General features: G+C 54.2%; 1 protein-coding gene and 1 non-coding gene across 3 annotated transcripts; both read right to left on the reverse strand.

Annotated features, from left to right (window-relative positions):
* COPZ2 (coatomer protein complex subunit zeta 2) lies at positions 1,402-13,568 on the reverse strand. Of its 2 annotated transcripts, XR_002337149.1 has the most exons (10): positions 13,424-13,568; positions 12,674-12,748; positions 10,756-10,837; positions 10,113-10,204; positions 9,620-9,675; positions 8,320-8,397; positions 4,755-4,806; positions 4,135-4,173; positions 3,171-3,286; positions 1,402-1,727 (listed from the first exon to the last, which is right to left on the reverse strand). XR_002337149.1 is itself a non-coding variant. In XM_021067092.1 (9 exons), the coding sequence occupies exons 1-9, from the start codon at positions 13,532-13,534 to the stop codon at positions 1,680-1,682; spliced, it is 633 nt and encodes a 210-aa protein (XP_020922751.1). In that variant the 5' UTR covers positions 13,535-13,568; the 3' UTR covers positions 1,402-1,679. The 2 variants fall into 2 exon arrangements, 1 of the variants encoding a protein (XP_020922751.1); XM_021067092.1 differs by lacking the exon at positions 3,171-3,286.
* On the reverse strand, positions 12,989-13,068 carry MIR152 (microRNA 152). The gene has a single exon (NR_038532.1). It is a non-coding gene; the product is annotated as a microRNA 152 (primary transcript).

The following is a 19,037-nucleotide window of genomic DNA, read 5'->3' on the forward strand; positions in this document are numbered from 1 at the left end:
GGCAGAAATTTGTGAGCTCTAGCTGGCTAGGAGCTCGCCTGCAGGTCGCGCCGGGTGGTTACTAGGGAAACGCCAGCCGCTGGGGTAAGAGGCCAGCGATTAACTCCCTTGAGAAGGGGTCGGTCCCGCCCTGGGGGCGGAGTTAGTAAAGGAAAGGCGGACCCGCAGGGAGCGCGTTTCCCGATTTTCCCTCCAGATGTCGCTAAAGGATCGTGGATTCGGTCCTGGGACCACGCTCCCCTCGGCTGCGGGCGCCAAGGGGCGGAGCCAGGGCGGGGCGTGGACCTGCAGCTGCAGTTAGCCGGGGGGTCAAGGGAAACGAGGGGTGTATGTCGGACTATTAGACACTCTCTGGGTCTTCTGCACATGACGAAGAAAAGTGTATGTGTCAGAGAAAGAGAAAAAGGGGAGCTTCTAGAACGCGGAGAGAGAAGGGGAAATCTGTCGCCGCAAATGTCACTCCATCCTTCCCATTTGCCCTTAGGGTCCCCCTCCGCCCTTCTCTCCCTCTGGATCTGCAACGCTTCACACCTTCAGTACACGGTGTGCTCTGCCCACAACTGCAAGGTGGGAGCTGCCCGGTGCTTTCTCGCTCCTAAGCCTAGCCATGGCAAGTTTGCCAGGCTCTAGTGCCCAGGGTAGAAGCCAGCATAGGAATTCCGCTGGCATAGGAATTCTTGTCCTGGGCAAGCCAAGAAAAACAGGCGCATGCCGTTCCTCAGTTTGTCCGGAGGAAATCTTACGCCCTTCCCTTCTGGAGGCTGAGAATGGAAAATGTGAGCAGAAGAATCCCCAGCGGGGCCACCATGTAGGTACAATCTTTTGCTCTCCTTTTCCCCCTAAATGCACCATTCCTCTCATTATTACTCTTTTACCCTGTCACACAGTCATGCCCAGTCCTCGCCACCACATATAGGGTCCCAGAATGAGTATCACACCCCTTCACTATGTTAAGTGGTCTGCTTCCCTTGACCCACCCCTTCCCCACCAATCACACAACCACAAGAATACACCCTGGTACTGGGCATCCTGAAGATGAGCCACACAGAGTGCAGGAGCCTTTATCAGGGAGTTCCCGTCATGGCTCAGTGGTTAACGAATCCGACTAGGAACCATGAGGTTTCGGTTCGATCCCTGGCCTTGCTCAGTGGATTAAGGATCTGGTGTTGCCGTGAGCTGTGGTGTAGGTCACAGACGCGGCTCAGATCCCAAGTTGCTGTGGCTCTGTCGTAGGCTGGTGGCTATAGCTCTGATTCGACCCCTAGCCTGGGAACCTCCACATGCCTCGGGATCGGCCCAAGAAAATGGCAAAAAGACCAAAAAAAAAAAAAAAAAAAAAGCCTTTATCAGAATGAACACACACACGCATCCCCTTCCCAGGGCCAAGAGAGAGGGAGACCATTGGCAGGGGACAAAAGCAGGTTTATTTGGGCTCTGAGGCCAAGGATGCCAAAGGTTTATTTGGTCTCCAGGCCAAAACGGCAGCCAGGGTGGTGAGAAGGAGTGACTCAGTGCTGAAGTCAAACCTTTGCATCTCATTGTCCCTGGCTAGAGACCTCGGGAGTCAGTTCTGGGAGTGCCTGGGAATACTGAGGGATCTCTAGTGTCCCCCAGGGCCTTTGTGCTTTTGCCAGGATTGTGGGAATGGGCTGGGGGCAGGGAGACTTGAATGCACGCCTTCATTTCAGTAAGGACCACTTAATTTGTTCCTTGGCAGACTGAAGAACCTGGGTGGGGTGCAGATGAGGAAAGTTGAGAGGATTATTGGGGGGGGCGGTGTCAAGCACATTAACCCTGCCGAGAGTGGGGATCTACAGCACCTTCTCTTAAGGGTCCCTGCAGTCCTCGGTCACTAGGTGGCAGCAGCTCGCCTCCGCCTGGCCTTAGTGGGCGGCCCACCACCACCACCACCAAGACGGAAAGTGCAGCCCAAACTGGCTGCCGCCAACAACCAGCCCAGGCTGGGGCCTGCCCAGCCCTCTGGTTCCTGCTTCTGCAGCCCTGGGTGTGGCCGCAGCCCTGTCTCCCCGACACCATGCCATGTGCGCTCCAGCCCAGTGCCACGTCCAAGCAGAGACGGTCCCAGGCCTGGCACTTCCTGTGCCCAGATACCTCAGCCAAACCCCTAGCTCTGGCTTCAGCTGGTACTATGTCCTCCACACCCCACCCCACTGCTGATGTGGCACAGCTGGCAAAGGGTTCCCGGCCAGACACCTGCACTCAGATGTGTTCACTCTCATATCCTGCTGAAGAAACAACCTCAGCCCCAGGTTTACACACATCTACACGACTGTGCACACACCATGCAGACATGGCAGGGACCCCAGGTAGGTCCTTCAGATTGTCCCTCCAGCCAGCAAGCCCCATTCCCTTCGGAAGAAGGTCGGTCCCACACTGTACATCCCTCCCTCCTGCCCACTCCCCCTGCTCTTCAGGGACAGCCTGGCCCTGCGGTTCTCCTGCTTCTCCCTGCTGGGGTCTATCTTTCTCCTTCATTTCATCTCCCATTCACTCCCTGCAACTGCCTGGGCTTTTACTCAAGAATTCCATTAAAAGTGCTATGTCTTGGGGTTCCAGTCGTGGCTCAGCGGTTAGTGAATCTGATTAGCATCCATGAGGATGCAGGTTCGATCCCTGGCCTCGCTCATCGGGTTAAGGATCTGGCGTTGCCGTGAATGGTGTAGATCGCAGAGGTGGCTCAGATCTGGCGTTGCTGTGGCTGTGGTGTAGGCTGGCAGCTACAGCTCGGATTCAAGCCCTAGCCTGGAAATCTCCAGATGCCGCAGGTGCTGCCCTAAAATAAAATAAAATAAAATAAAATAAAAGTGCTATGCCTTCATACCTTCCCTCTTTGGAAAACAGGATCTGTGCCAAGAGCTTTCCACACATTAGCTCATCTAATTCTCCTGAGGGTCCTGTGATTATGTGAGGCCCAGAGAGGTTGAGTAACTTGTCCTAGGTCACCCACCTTGTAGGTGGTAAGCTACAGCATACAACCTGGGATGACTCACGTCAACGCCCCTGTGCTTATCTGCTCTGCTCATTGCTCTTTAGCCCTGAAAAATTGCCATGCAGTTGCATTCATCTCTGTGGGGTAGGAGGAGGCACAGGGAACTGGGAAGAGGAAGAAGCAGAGTGAGTACGAAGTCACAGAAAAGGGGGCACCGCACCTGCGGCTCCACACGGGATGCAACAGGCCCATCTCAGCCTGGGCCACCCCTGCAGGAGGTGGTTAGTACCGGGGCAGGAAGCTCCACAAAAGCAGGATTAGTCTGGGCAGAGAGACCTGCGGGCAGACAGAATGGAGGTCAAGCCTGACAAGCAGGAAGTGTGCACAGCTGGGAAACCAGTCAGGCCACAGATCCAGAAACCTCACCCCTGCCCCCCACGCACCCTCAGACAGGACCATGCAGGGGACTGGCCAGAGCAGACATTTCCACAGTCAGGTCCCTCGAGGGACAAGGGGGCAAGTGGTGAGAATTCGATCCTATCATAGGTCCCTTAACAATCTCAGTGTGGATCCTAAACCGCGAGGGGTGAGGGTTTGGAGGCAAACTCCTCCTTGGTATCCTTTCCAGGTTGGGGAAAGCATCAGAGGCCTCAGATTGCTTTGGGGAACAAGTGACACAGCCATCTCCAGGGTGGGCAGCTCATCCTGGGTTTCAATCCAACTACACCACGCCAGGAGATGAGGTGAGCTGAGGGGAAGGTTTCCATGATTTCTCAATACCCAGCTCCAGGAGTTCCTGCTATGGTGCAACAGAATTGGCAGCGTCTCTGCAACGCCAGGATGCAGGTTCAATTTCTGGCCCAGTGCAGTGGGTTAAAGGATCCCGTGTTGCTGCAGCTGTGGCGTAGGTTGCAGTTGTGGCTCGGATCTGATCCCTGGCCCGGGAACACCACATGCCCCAGGGCAGCCAAAAAAAGAAAAAAAAAAAAAATACCCAGCTCCATACCACCCTGGGGGCCCCAGACGCCTCTAGTGACTATCTCCAAGAGATGGCCTATCACGCCTCATCCTTTCCTCCTGCACCCCCGACTTCTCAGCCTTGAGAGCCCCACCAGATCCCCCTGGACTGCTCTGCTCTCCTTCCTCTAACCCATTTCTTGCCAAGGCAGATGGAGGGGGCCTACCTGGGCCACACTGTGTTCAGCCAAGCCGCTGTCATCTGCCTGCGGGGGAGCAGAGTCAAGGTGGTCAGAAAGAGGCGAAGGAAAGGGGCTTGGGGGTGGGTGGTGAGGGGATGAGCCAGCAGGGGGTCCTGAACGGCACATGCACTGTCACTTAGTGGAAGTCCTAGAGCCGGTCATTTGGAAGCCAAGATCCCCAGGGCCCAACCACGGTCGGAGGCAGAGGAGGGAGTGGGGGGTGGGGAATAAAGATGAGAGGTTTCATCCAGACATGAGAAGCCAAACTGGGCAGTGAGATTCTATCTGTACCCCCCGCCCCCCAACCCCAAGGCCAAGGCGACCACCTGGTGTCTCTTGGAGGACTGATCTATCTCCCAGCCCAGACTCCCACCAGGGAGGATGGGGAGGCATTTGGGATGCTACAGGGGGAGAGGACAGAGATCTCTTTTACTGACACCCCTCCAAATGGCTGCTCCCCCCCACAAGCGCAGCAACTCACTGGTCGCTTCTGCTGGTTCAGCTTGACCCCCCGGTAGCCCAGACACAGGGAGGATCGGAGGAGGAGAGGATGGGAAGGGCGGCCCGGAGGGGATGGAGCGAGGGGGATGCAGGATGCCTCTTACCCTAAAGTTCACTTTCTGGACCACTTGCTGGGGGTCGCTCTCCAGAATCACGCTACAAGATGAGAAAGAAACAGGAGGGGATCAGGTGGGAATCAGTCTCATGCTTCTTCATTCGGCCTCCTCTCTCTGCAAGGCCCTTGCCTCCCTCGCCCGATCCCGAAACCTTCCCCTCCAAGATCCCTTCCCGATATTCTTCAAGTCAGAACTCGCTTCACCCTGGAGGACCCTTGTCCCTGAGTGTCACGCCTCTGGCCATCACCGAGCAAAATGCTTAGAGATCAGATGGGAGCATCCAGTTCAGAATGATCAGGTTGTCAAAAGCAGGGACTCAAAAACTCAGAGATCTTGGCATTCCCGTCATGGCACAGCAGAAAGGAATCTGACTAGGAACCATGAGGTTGCAGGTTCGATCCCTGGTCTGCTCAGTGGGTTAAGGATCTGGTGTTGCCATAGGCTGTGGTGTAGGTCGCAGACTGGCTCAGATCTGCTGGTGCTGTGGCTGTGGTGTAGGCCAGGAGCTGTAGCTCCGATTCGACCCCTAGCCTGGGAACGTCCATATGCCACAGGTGTGGCCCTAAAAAGCAAAACAAAAACAAAACCTCAGGGCTCTAGAAAGTTCACTTCACCTCTGGGTCAAGATATGGACTCTGATGCAGTGAAGGGAGGTCCCTGGAGTCCCCGTCTTGTTTCATTATTATTTTATGCCATGGGGTCATGCCATACATGAAAGAAAGGGAACTCAGAAAATCAGAATCTAACTTCCTTTTTTTTTCTTTAGGACTGCACCTGCAGCATAGGGAAGTTCCCGGGCCACGGGTTGAATTGGAGCTGCAGCTGCCGGCCTACATATGCCACAGGAGCACAGGATCTGAGCTGCATCTGCAACCTATGCCACAGCTATGGCAACACCAGATCCTTAACCCAGTGAGTGAGGCCAGGAATCAAGCCTGCATCCTCAAAGAGGTAATGTCAGGTCCTTGACCCCCGGGGTCACGATTGGAACTCCTAACTTCCTTTTTTTTTTTTTTTTTTTTTTGTCTTTTTGCCATTTCTTGGGCCACTCCTGCGGCATATGGAGGTTCCCAGGCTAGGGGTCTAATCAGAGCTGTAGCCGCCGGCCTACGCCAGAGCCACAGCAACTCGGGATCCGAGCCACGTCTGCAGCCTACACCACAGCTCACGGCAATGCCGGATCCTTAACCCACTGAGCAAGGCCAGGGATGGAACCTGCAACCTCATGGTTCCTAGTAGGATTCGTTAACCACTGCGCCACGACGGGAACTCCTAACTTCCCTTTTGATAGACCCAATTACAGAAGCTTTTCTCAGATAGTCAGAACTCTTTCATGATGCACTTGGGGTGCTTCGAAGTCACATGTGGGTGTGTGCATGGGTAGAGCATTGAGAGCAGGTTACTGTGGGTGGGAAGGGCCCATGGGGACAGAGCGAGTGCCCCTCCTCACAGAGTGAGGCTCCTCCAGGGCAGAAGGAAGGGAATAAACATTTTTCTTTTCTTTTCTTTTTTAGGGCTGCACCCTTGGCAGGTGGAAGTTCCTAGGCTAGGGGTCCAATCGGAGCTGTAGCTGCCGGCCTACCCCACAGCCACAGCAACTCGGGATCTGAGCTGCGTCTTAACCGGATATTTAACCCACTGGGAGAGGCCAGGGATCGATCTGAGTTCTCATGGATACTAGTCGGGTTCATGACCACTGAGCCACAACAGGAACTCCTGCACAAACATTTCTTGAGGGCCTCTTCCAGGCCCATCACAGGGGTACTCGCAGGTTTGCAGGTCCCCAGGTCCCTCACCAGGGATCCTGTAGACAGAACCTCCCAGACCAAGCAAAGCTCCAGTTGGGGTGTTGCCTCCGATTTTTCACTGGAGGGAAACTGTGAGCCCCTCAGGGGGCAGAGACTGGGCCTCCTTGGGGGTACAGATGGAAGCTGAGAAAGCTTGCGTGCTCCCTGCCCAAGGCCCTTGCAAGGTCCTGCACCTCATTTTGTATTTGTCATTGTGTGTGTTTTCCTTCAAGAGGGTCCACCAACTTGTATATACAAATTGTATATTCCACCAAACCTGGTCTCATTCCCCTCACCGTTGGGTCCTAGCAATGAGCCCGGGGCCTTGCAGCAGCAGGCAGTCAATGGCCACAGAGGAAAGGAGGGGTGGAGGAAGGAGAGGGAACCCCATAGTACCCCATCTCCCCAGCCCCTGGCCCCCAACAGTGTGGTACACTGCTCTGGAAACAAGCATATGGTTTTAGATCTTGGCCCTGTGACTACCCAGCCATGTGACCTTGGGCAAGCCACTTGAATGAGCCTCTGTTTCCTCATCTATAAAACCGATGTAGGAATTCCTGTTGTGGTTCAGTGGGTTAAGAACCTGACTAGTATCCATGAGGACGTGGGTTTGATCCCTGGCCTTGCTCAGTGGGTTAAGGATCTGGCATTGCTGCAAGCTGTGGTGGAGGTCACAGAGGCAGCTCGGATCTGGCGTGGCTGTGGCTGTGGTGCAGGCTGGCAGCTATAGCTCTGATTTGACCCCTGGCCTGAGAACTTCCATATGCCACGTGTGTGGCCCTAAAAAAATTAAAAAACAAAAAAACACAATTTAATGACAGAGGCATGTGGATGTCTTTTAAGGTGATAATTCCTTTGCCCCAGAGCCAGAACTTTTTTTTTTTCTCCCTAAATATTGCCCTCCATGGAAATCCACCAACTAACTCTTCTTATGAGCACTCCCAGCTTCCTAAGAATGTAATCTCATACTAGGAGGTCCCCCCCCTTTTTTTTTATCTTTTCAGAGCTGCGCCCATGGCATATGGACGTTCCCAGGCTAGGGGCTGAATTGTAGCTACAGCTGCTGACCTACACCACAGCCACAGCAACGCGGGATCCAAGCTGCATCTGCGACCCACACCACAGCTCACGGCAAGGCCGGATCCTTAACCCACTGAGCGGAGCCAGAGATCGAACCCGAGTCCTCATGGACACTAGTCGGGTTCATTACCACTGAACCCCATCAGGAACTTCAGGAGGTCACATTTTACTGCAGGAGAATCCTGAGCTTCATGTGCATCACCTTGTTCCATCCTGCACTCACTGGGGTAGTTCCTTTATCAGCATCATTTGAAAAATGGAGAAAGTCAGAAAAAGAAATAACTGGTCCAGGTCACGCATCCACTGGATGTTGGAAAGAACCGCTAAGAGCCGGAGGTGTGGCACTAGCTGGGCTCTGCCTGAGTGGAGTCTTTCCAGGGAGGGACGAGTATCTGTGGACAGAACGTCTCTCCCAGGCACTGGAGATCGAACTATTCCACCCAGCGCTGCCCAGGCAACAGTCAGCCATAGCTTGACATTGGACTGCTTTCTTGTGTGCTCGACTCTGAATACCATTGAGGTCAACCTCCATGCTCACAAGAGGGGGATCAGGTCCCTGGGAAGGGAGGGGGAGAAGTTGGCCAGAGAGTCACCAGTGTGCTGGGTACAATCCAGAGCTGATGACCCTCAGGAGCACCTGCTGTGAGAGTCCCCGGCTGGCCCCTCTTTCCTCTCTGCCTCCTCACCCGCCATCCACAATCTCGTCCAGCACCAGGAAGGCTCCATCCATGTTCTCCAGCAACCAGCGCTTTTCCACGTTCTTCCTGAAAAGCAGACGCAGCTCTGGGACCTTGCCCGGCCAGGAGGGGCTGGGTCCCTGCCTAGGGGAGGGGGATCCCCCACTCTGCAAAGGCTGCTTCATTTCCCTCCCCACCCCCAAAAGCACAGGGAAGAGAATGGCAAGGAGAAGGCAGCGCTAGTGCAAGGGGTTCCTGAGTGGCGGACACGTCTGCCTCCTTTAGCTCCCCTTGCTTGCCTCCCACACTTGGCGCACTGACCTTGCCCATTGGAAAGCATTTCATAGCACTTCAGGGTGACAGGTAGCCCTACTGTAGTTCACTGTGCAGACTCTGGACATTTATTTTGGGGTATTCGAGTCTGGTTTACCCAAGCCAGGTCCACTGGGGTAGATACACCAGATCACTGGATGGCAGTGGATGGAAGATCATCCCAGCTTCAAATCAAAAAACCTGAGTTTTGGAGTTTCTGGTGTGGCTCAGCAGAAATGAAGCTGACTAGTGTCCATGAGGACGCAGGTTTGATCCCTGGCCTCACTCAGTGGGTTAAGGATCCGGCGTTGCCGTGAGCTGTGGTGTAGGTTGCAGGCTCAGCTGGGAACTGGCGTTGCTATGGCTGTAGTGTAGGCTGGTGGCTACAGCTCCGACTCGACCCCTAGCTGGGGAACCTCCATATGCCATGGGTGGGGCCCTAAAAAGACCAAAAAACCCCCAAAACCCTGAGTTTTGGAGTTCCCATTGTGGCTCAGCAGGTTACGAACCCAACTAGTATCCATGAGGATGTGGGTTTGATTCCTGGCCTCACTCAGTGGGTTAAGGATCCGGTGTTGCTGTAAGCTGTGGTGTAGGTCGCAGACTCAGCTTCGATACCATGCTGCTGTGGCTGTGGTGTGGACCGGCAGCTGTAGCTCCGATTCGACCTCTAGCCTGGGAACTTCCACATGCTGCAGGTGCGGCCCTAAAAACAACAACAACAACAACAAATACCAAAATACCCTCTGAGTTTGAATCTCTGCTCTGATATAAATAGCCTGTAACCTCAAGCAAATCACTGAGCTTCTCTAGACCTCATTTTCTGGCCATGCCCTTGTGTGATCAGGAAATGGGCAGGGGCCTTGCAGGAGGACGCTCTGGCTCCAGCCTTAGTCTTATGGAGACGTCGGGAGAAAAGCAGGGAGAAAGGGTTCCACCTCTGAGATGTATCGAGGCTGGGGGATGGGAGCCTTGGAGGACAGAGGACGTCACTCACCTTAATATGTGATTCAGGGACTCAAACAGGCAGGTGAGAACGGACATGAGCATCAGCTGGGGGTGGGCAGATACGGGAGGAGGAAAACGAGAGAGCTTGAGGTTATGAAGGCTGAAAGGAAGCCTCAGAGCTTAGCTGTGTGGGCAGCGGTTCCTCTTCAGAGAGGACCGGGCTGGAGCCTGGCTGCAGCCTGACCAGAGGGGCCCCCTCCTCGTGTTTGAACTGGGAAGCACTGGAGTGCCCACCGTGGGGCCCTGAGTACATCCTTCTCTGGTGATGTTTGAGAAAGAAATGGGGGCTCCCTGCAGAGGACTTCATTTCTGGTACCCAAGGGATCCAAGGGGCATTAAGGCTATGTATTGTTCCAGAAAGAACCATCCTGGCTGCTTTCTATCCCCAAAAGCCAAAAGGAGGGGTACCCAGGGTGAGCCTCCCAGCTTCGGCTGCAGACTCCCCCAGCCAGCCTCCCACAGGCAAACCCTCCCAAACTCACCTCGTTCTCGTAGGATGAGCCCACCACATACAGGAAGAGGTCAATGCTGCTCTTGTAGACGATGGTCATGCCCCCGAAAAATGCAATCTCACCTGCAAGTGCAGGGGGCTTGCAGTTCTGGTCACCTCTGCCCGTCTCCTCCTCCCCCTCTCCAGGCTCTGCTCCTCTCCCCCTGTTTCCTTCCTCCCCTTCCAAAGACCTGTTGGAAGGACTAGATGCCTTGGAAAGACTCCCACGAGGGACACTGCCATTAGGCTACTCGGTGTCCCGCCCCTGCCCCTCCATGCCTTGCTCCGCACCTTGCTGCCCCATTCTGAGGCATCAGCCAAAAAAAACCCAGGTCAAGGTTGACCAGTCACCTGCCATAGGCAATGCCTTGGACCAGCCCCAGGCACAACTGGCCTCTGCCACTGGGAGACATTCAGGTGTGCCAGAAGTAGGGGGAGGGGGCTTTGGGAGGGAGGGGAGGGAGGGGTCACCAGAGGTAGGGAGAAGAGAACAGCTGGGAAGGAAGGAAAAAGCAGCTCTGAAGAAAAGGGAATGGCCTGTGGGTGTGTGAGGCTGGCGGGGACAGAGGTGTCCAGATGGAGCAGGTGAGGGGGTGCATGTGAGAATGCTGCGCCAGGAAGGGGTGGACACCTACTGTCGGTCCGGCTGGTCTTGTCGAAGACGTTTTTCTCGAAGGCCATCTGCTCCTTCATGGAGGGGAATGTGTCATCATAATACTATGAGAAAGGGAAGGAGAGAAGGGGACAGCCGTTCTGCAGAGCCTGGCTCCTCCCTGGAGGGGTGGCAGGGAATGGTGGGTGCCGGCCAGGTGGGACCCCACTGCCATGCCCCATCTGCCCTTGACTGCCCTGTAGGCCTGTCTGCTCGGTTTCCCAACAAACACAAATTGTGAGCAAAGGAAGTCATCAAAAGCAGAGGAATTTGGAGTCTGCTTTTGGGGTCCCCCTTGATTTTACGGAGGACTTTGTACATCTAACAGGTGCGCGGTGTGCTAAAGATTGGCATGGGGAGTTCCCTTTGTGGCGCGGCAGAAACGAATCAGACTAGAATCCATGAGGATGTGGGTTTGATCCCTGGCCTCCCTCAGTGGGTCAGAGATCCAGTGTTGCCGTGAGCTGTGGTATAGGTCGCAGACGTGGCTCGGATCCCACCGTTGCTGTGGCTGTGGTGTAGGCCGGCAGCTGGTAGCTCTGACTTGACCCCTAGCCTGGGAACTTCCATATGCTGCAGGTGTGGCCTTAAAAAGCAAAAAAAAAAAAAAAAAAAAGAAGAAGATTGGGGTGGTCACTAAGTTACACTGTTTTATACTAACCCGAGTCTACGTAAAGACGGCAAAGCCAGGGGCCCTCTAACACTAACAATCACAACGGCTACTTTATTATCGGCATTACATAGATGTAGAAATTGGGGCATGAAGAAGGCAGGGAACCTCCCTGACATCTCACAGTTGCAAGGGTCAGAGCTGGGATTCAACACCAACGATGGTCTGACTTCAGACAGGGTTACGGTGAAGGTGAAATACCTAAAAGAAAGTTCCTGGCACACGCTTCTGAAACACGTCAATGCTGTTTTGTTCAGGTTTGATGAGACTCTCTGTCTGACTCAGTTCCTGCGTTGGAACATAGCTGTGACTTGTTTGGAAGGAGGCTCTGGAGCCTTTCGCTGCTGAGCCACCTCTGACCCTCTCCTGGGGCAAGGGATGGGAAGCTCAGCTTTCAGTTTTCTGGATGTGAATTTTGCCCCTGAGTATCCTATCTGCAGGCCTGTTACAGTCTTCCTGCCGGCCACTGCTGTGGTGTACAAGCTCATTTCAAGGTCATGAAGACAAAAAGTTTCAGCCCAAACAATGAAATATCTGCGATGCATTGCACAGCTAGTTCGGGTGTCATAGCCCTACTATGAGTAATTGTGTTGACAATAAACATTTATTTTAGGATTATTCTAGTTTGGTTTATCCTGGCCATGTTCACTACCATAGAGACTAGATAACTGAATAGTTGATGCTGTCGAAAAAGCACCTTCCTGAGTTTTTATTTCTGGTCTGATACTAATACCTGTGACCTCAGGGAACGCTTCTAGCTTCTCTGACTGCATTTTCCTCATCTGTGAAATGAACGCGTTGGAGTATTTGGCCTCTAAAATCCTGTCTGGTTCTAAATCCTTAGTGTTTGCCAAGCTGTGGAAGAAAAGTGGAGGTTCCTTGTCTAGAGGCCTACAAGCCCTGGATCCCAGGCTCAACACTCCACTGACCCCTCAGGAAATCCCTTCTGAGCCCAGGGTCCAGGTGGCCAGAGGAAGGATGGTGAGAGGACATTTCCCGGAAGGTAAGTAGAAATAGAGGAGCCAGCCTTCCCCCCTCAGGCGCCAGCAGTCTGACAAGGCAGGAGGACGGACAGAATGACCTTTGGAGGGGTCTCAGCTGAGTTGCTTTGAGTCGTAGGGCTCAAGTAGGAGTAGGGTCTCTCCTAACGGGAGAGTAGCCCGCTGGGAACTCCTGTTCTGGGGCCTGTGGCAGTGCCTTCAGGAGCCCTCCGGTGAGGGTGGGAGGTTACCTTGGCCAGCAGGCGGTGTCCATCATTATCTAGGATGAAAACAGCCTTGATCGTGTAGAGGGAAGGTTCCTGCAACTGACACGGGAGGAGAGCTCCGTGGGCCCCTGACTCAGAGCAGACCCCCTGTCATTGGCTCTACGGGATCTGCTGGTCCCAGGAGTCCATCCTCAGGCTCCAGCGACCCCAGCCCCAAAGGTCCACAGCTGGTTCCGGCCCAACCCTGTGCCACATGGGCCACTCGGTGCCCGCTCCACTCCCAGGCAGATAGATGTTCCACTGCAGGCCCCGGGTGGGTGCTGCGCCCAGTGGGTGCAGAAGGTCCGTCCGGGCCCAAGTTCTGTCATGCACTGACTGCTCCAGAGCCCGAGTCGGAGTGTATCACAGAACCTGGGCCGGGAGGACAGCGGCGCCGAGCCTCCTCCTCTAGCGGCCGCCGGCCGAGGCTGGACGGACCTGCGCTCTCGGCGCGTCCCCAGCCCCCCCGGCCCGGGGTGGTGGGGGGCCGCCGCTCCGTAACCCTCCCGGCAGAGTTGCAATCCAGCCCCGAGCGGCGGTGCCCCAGCCCGCTCCGACTGCTCCAGAACTTCCCCACACCGACGCGGGGCCGGCCTCCTCCCGAGTCCGCGCGGATGAACTTTTCTGGCCGCGCCCGCGCGGCCCCCACCTCCCACCCCCCGGCCCCGGCCGGTCCCGGCGGCACCAATTTCGCGGCGCCCCCCGCCCCGGCCCCCGGCGCCGCTCGCTCCGTACCCGCAGCCCCGCGGGCTCCCCGGCTCGGGCGGACGGCGCCGGGCCCCCGGCCGGGGCCGCCGCGGCCCCCTCCCCCGGGTGCGGACGTGGCCAGGCCTCCGGCCGCTGCATTCCGCTCGCCGCCTCGCGCTGACAGCGCCGCCCCGCCCCGCCCCGCGCCCCCCGAGCCGCCGCCCGCTCCCTCCCCGGAGGCCGCTGGCCTCGCACCCGCCCCTCTCGGCCCCCCCTGCGCGCATCCGTCCTTTCCCCGCGGCCCTTTCCTCCTCGCCCTCCCTCCTCTCCCTTCCCGCCCAGCTCTCCGTCCCCTCACCCTCCTCGGCTCCTCGGAGCCCAACTCGGTGGCTCCCAGGACCCGCCCCTCTCCTCTCCCCCCCCCACCGCCCCGCCTTCATTCAGGCTGGTGGGTTTGGTTTGCACCGACGTCCGCGGGCTGTCCTGAGGCCAGCAGAAAACATGGCAAAGTCCAGTTTGTCTCTTGACTCCTGGTAGGTACGGTCGGTCGTGTCATCCTTTGGGTCTCAGAGACGGCTTCTAGCAGTGGGAGCAGATGAGGACGGCTCTAGAGAGCCCCCTCTGTGCAAAAAAGGGTTTCTCCCACTCCTCTCACGCGACTTGGGCAAGGGAGGGATGGCGCCCGGACACCTCTGCAGCAGTCTCCCAAGACACAGACACGACACAATCTGAATCAAGGCAGATGCCGAGCAGTTTAAGTGCTCCACCAGTGAACAGCATCAGGCTTTGCCAGGCTTTGGTTCTTTTGGTCTAAGTTAACCAGAGGACCAGCTCTCAATACAGGATCCTCAAGGCCAGCGGGCACATTCACACCTGAAGGGTACAGAGTTTACAGTTCTTACCCATTTACCCATTACAAACACCAGGCATGCATTTTACACTTAAACACTTTCGGGTACCTAATAAAATCTACCTCACCCCCATTTTAAGAAAAGGGAGAATCAGAATTTGTGTGACCGTTTCAAGATCCTTCAGCTAGTTGAGGAGTTCCCATCCAGGCTCAGTGGTCACGAACCTGACAGTACCCATGAGGAAGCAGTTGGATCCCTGGCCTCCATCAGTGGGTTAAGGATCTGGGGTTGCCCTGAGCTGTGACATAGGTAACAGACATGCCTCCGATCCCAAGTTGCTGGGGCTGTGGTGTAGGCCGGCACAGAATCGGCATGGATTCAACCCCTGGCCTGGGAAGTTCCATATGCTGCGAGTGTGGCCCTAAAACTCAAAAAAAAAAAAAAAAAAAAAAAAAGGAGTTCCCATCGTGGCGAATCGGTTAACGAATCCGACTAGGAACCATGAGATTGCGGATTCAGTCCCTGCCCTTGCTCAGTGGGTTAACGATCTGGCGTTGCCGTGAGCTGTGGTGTAGATTGCAGAAGCGGCTCAGATCCAGCGTTGCTGTGGCTCTGGTGTAGGCCGGTGGCTGCAGCTCCGATTAGACCCCTCGCCTGGGAACCTCCATATGCCGTGGGAGCGGCCCAGGAAATAGCCAAAAAAAGACCAAAAAAAAAAAAAAAAAATCCTTTAGCTAATCAGTAATTAAATGGAGATGTTCCCATTGTGGCTCAGTGGGTTAAGGACTCGGCAGAGTCTCCTTGAAGATGGGGGTTCAGTCCCTGACCTTGCTCAGTGGGTTAAGGACTTGGGGTTGCCGCAAGGTGTGGAGGCTTAGATCACAGATGCAGCTCTGACTGGACCCCTAGCCTGGGAACTTCCACGTGCTGCAGATGCGGCCTTAAAAAAAGAAAAAAAAAAAAAAATCGTTGAATGGAGGTGGAACCTAGGCTGTTTTGTTTTTAACCCAGGTTTCAAACTATGAACTTCTTTCCCATTCTGCTCTTCGGGTCCTCTTACGTCAGGCACCACAGTCACTCAATCCAGACGACTGGGCAATGGGATTTTCCTCCGCCGAATGGTATCCAGTCTTCTTCATCTCAACTTCAATGTCATCACCAAAAGAGCCTCTCTGACAACCACCAAATCTAATTCAACTGGTCTCGCTGTCACGTTCTCCATGTAAGCACCCTGCACATTTCTTTTGCTGTACTTAATCTATAAATATCATTTTTACTAATTTGTTTACAAATGTGTGCCGTCCTTCTCCCCACCAGATAATTGTGTCCTACAAAAACAGAGATAGTGTGCCTGGGGAAATCCCTGGTGTCCCCAAACAGGGTCTGGCACACGCCAGGGCCAATGAAACCACATTTACTGCACTGTACAAATATTTATTGAGTGCTTACTGTGTACCAGGTACTTTTTTTTAGTCCCTGGGATGCAACAGCAGCTAAAGTAAACAGAATCTTTGTTCTCGTGGACCTTCTTCAGACGTTTGTGCGTGCAGGGCATTTCTGCACCATACAGATAGTACACAGACAAGTGAATAAGACAGATGATGTTTTTGAACTGTTGATAAGTACCATGAAGAATAATAAAGCAGGAATGAGTAGCAGGAATGTGCAGGGTTGGGGAAAGGCAGGGGAAAAATGCCATTTTCAGTAGGGTCATTTGAGAAAGACTTCAAGGTGTCATTTGAACAAAGAGCTGAAGGAGGCGAGGGATCAGGCCTCACAGACAACTGAGGAGCCATCTATTGAACCTCTTTTTTATGATGATTTAGAAGGCACATCTGAATCTTTCCTGCAGGCTATGAGTTTTAATAATGAACATTAATCAGCGCTCTTTGGTATGAGGGAGTGAAAAGGCAGTATTTTGTTTGGATTCCAGATCATTAGAAGTTATGTCAGGAGTTCCCGTCGTGGCGCAGTGGTTGACAAATCCGACTAGGAGCCATGAGCTTGTGGGTTTGATCCCTGGCCTTGCTCAGTGGGTTGAGGATCTGGCGTTGCCTTGAGCTGTGGTGTAGGTCGCAGACGTGGCTTGGATCCCGAGTTGCTGTGGCTCTGGCGTAAGCTACAGCTCCGATTGGACCCCTAGCCTGGGAACCTCCATATGCCGCAGGAGCGGCCCAAGAAATAGCAAAAAGACAAAAAAAAAAAAAAAAAAAGAGAAAAGAATGGCAAAAAGACCAAAAAAAAAAAAAAAAAAAGAAGCAGTTATGTCAATGGTCATGCTCAGTATGACACTGATTTGATTATTTCAATGCTTTAATATTTCTGTGAGCTCGTCCCCTATTAGCTCTTATTTACAAAGATAGCACCAAAAAGCCTCCAGGGGCATTTCCCAGCCTCTGTGTGGCATATGGTACCCACAGTGGGAGAGGGTCAGCTTGCAACAGGAGGAGGAAGCCCTAGGAAGGACAGGGGACTTAGAGAGCTGGTGTGGTTCCACCAGGGGAGGTGGAGGACGAGTTGGTTGCAGGAGAGCGGCTGAGAAGGCCCTGGAGGGGGACAGAGGGGCTGGGGATGAGAGAGAAGGCCAGGGAAGGAAGCTTGGGAACCACAAAATCCTTACCACTGCCACCTCTGCCACCTGGGTGCTATTATTATAATCACCAGGATCTCGTTCCATCTTTTGTGCAGTGGTGAATAAGGAAATCCAGAGCGCTCAGGTTGAGCTTTTCGAGGAGGAGATTTTCCCCAACCATGGGTCCTGGCCAGACTCCCTTAAGAGACCTCAGGACTCCTGTCCCTCCTCAGGGCCCCGCAGCCTGGGGTGCCCCTTTGATGAGGTCTGTGATCCCCCCCAGAGCATCCCCCGACAAGGACTCTACAAGGTAAGTCTGGCAGCAGAAGAGAAGCCACTAGAGAGCCTCCCAGGAGGAGGAAGCCAGAGCTGGTTCAAAAAGAAAGCTGCATTGCTGTCTCCTTGCTGTCTGCTTCCTTGAGGGGTGGGGGGAGCACCCTGGAGACTGTAGAGAAGCTGGACTCAGAACTGGTACACACACGGGAGTTCCCGTCGTGGCTCAGCGGTAACGAACCTGACTAGGATCCATGACGACATGGGTTCAATCCCTGGCCTCGCTTAGTGGGTTAAGGATCCTGTGATGCCACGAGCTGTGGTGTAGGTTGCAGGTGCGGTCTGGATCCCGAGTTGCTACGGCTGTGGCGTAGGCTGGCAGCTAAGGCTCCGATTCCACCCCTGGCCTGGGAACTTGCATATGCCTTGGATGTGGCCCTAAAAAAGACACACATACACAAAATTGGTGTACACACACACACACAGGTCCCTGGCCTTGGTGATTCAAACAGGTTCCCCTCTGGGCCTTGGTGTGTCTGGGAGGTGAGACCGTTCCATTTCCTCTGACTCACCCTCCTGCTGCCACATTTTTGTGCTGTCTGTCCTAGGATTTCAGCATCTGTTCTTGTGTGACAAGAAGAAACGGCTCCCTTGGGGAACAGCCTATGGCTCTCCTTCCTGCTATAATGTCAAGAGGGGGAGGTGTGTGTGCATGTGTGGTGTGGTGGTGTCTGCTCGCAGCCTCCTCCAGAGGAAGATGAAAGCATCCAAGCTCTGCCTGCAGGGCGAGTTTCCAGTTGACCGTCCTAAGGACAGCTCTTACTTCTTCAACATGTGTGGTTCCCTCTGGGATAACAAGGTTGTAGGATGGGTGGAGAGAGAGATGGGCAAGAAAGAGACCTCACAGCTCTACCCATGCATGAGTGGCTTTATACACGGGATCCGATTTTTATTTTATTATTATTATTATGTTAGGGCTGCACCTGTGGCATATGGAAGTCTCCAGACTAGGGGTCAAATGGCTGAAGCAGCTGCAGCTGCCTACCTACACCACAGCTCACAGCAATGCCGGATCCTTAACCTGCTGAGCGAGGCCAGGGATTGAACCTGTGTCTTCATCGATGCTAGTCAGATTCGTTAACCATTGAGCCACGATGGGAACTCTGAGCCATGATAGGAACTCCCAGGATCCAATTTTTAAACTTTGTGACCCTGTATATTGTTATCTCCATTTTAGCTCAGGAGGGCCTGGCTAGTAAGTGGCTGAGCTAGATTTCTGAATGCAGCATTGAGTCCAAAACACCTACTTTCCCCACCTCACAATAGCCCCTTGCTGATTGCAACATGCCACACTGAGAGCTATGCAAAGACAACTACCCAACACTGCTTGGGATGATGTGGTGAGACATATGGGATGGCTGAACTCAGCTTCATAAAATGTTATACCAAGGCATAAATGACCACTGAGATGTTTTCACTGGATAGGCCCAGGACGAGAACACATTAGGATTGAGAAAGGGGGAGTTCCCGTCATGGTGCAGAGGAAGCGAATCCGACTAGGAACCATGAGGTTTCGGGTTCAATCCCTGGCCTCACTCAGTGGGTTAAGGATCCGGCGTTGCCATGAGTGGTGGTGTAGGTTACAGATGCAGCTCGGATCTGGCGTTGCTGTGGCTGTGGGGTAGGCCGGCAGCTCTAGCTCCTATTCGACCCCTAGCCTGGGAACCCCCATGTGCCACAAGTGTGGCCGTAAAAAAGCAAACAAACAAATAAAAAGGATGAGAAAGGGTGCATCCTAAAATCCAGTGGTGATTCTAGTCTGTGCTCGTGCTTTGCCATGGCTCTTCTGTTTTACCCAACTTGGCTTCTTGCTCCAAGCTAGTGATTCTCTACTCTGGCTGCACATAAGAATCATCTAAAGAGCTTTTACAAAATCCCAATGCCCAGGGCTGCTCTGGGAGACCCT

The sequence above is a fragment of the Sus scrofa genome, chromosome 12 (genome assembly GCF_000003025.6).
Source record: "Sus scrofa isolate TJ Tabasco breed Duroc chromosome 12, Sscrofa11.1, whole genome shotgun sequence".
Taxonomy (NCBI): Eukaryota; Metazoa; Chordata; class Mammalia; order Artiodactyla; family Suidae; genus Sus; species Sus scrofa.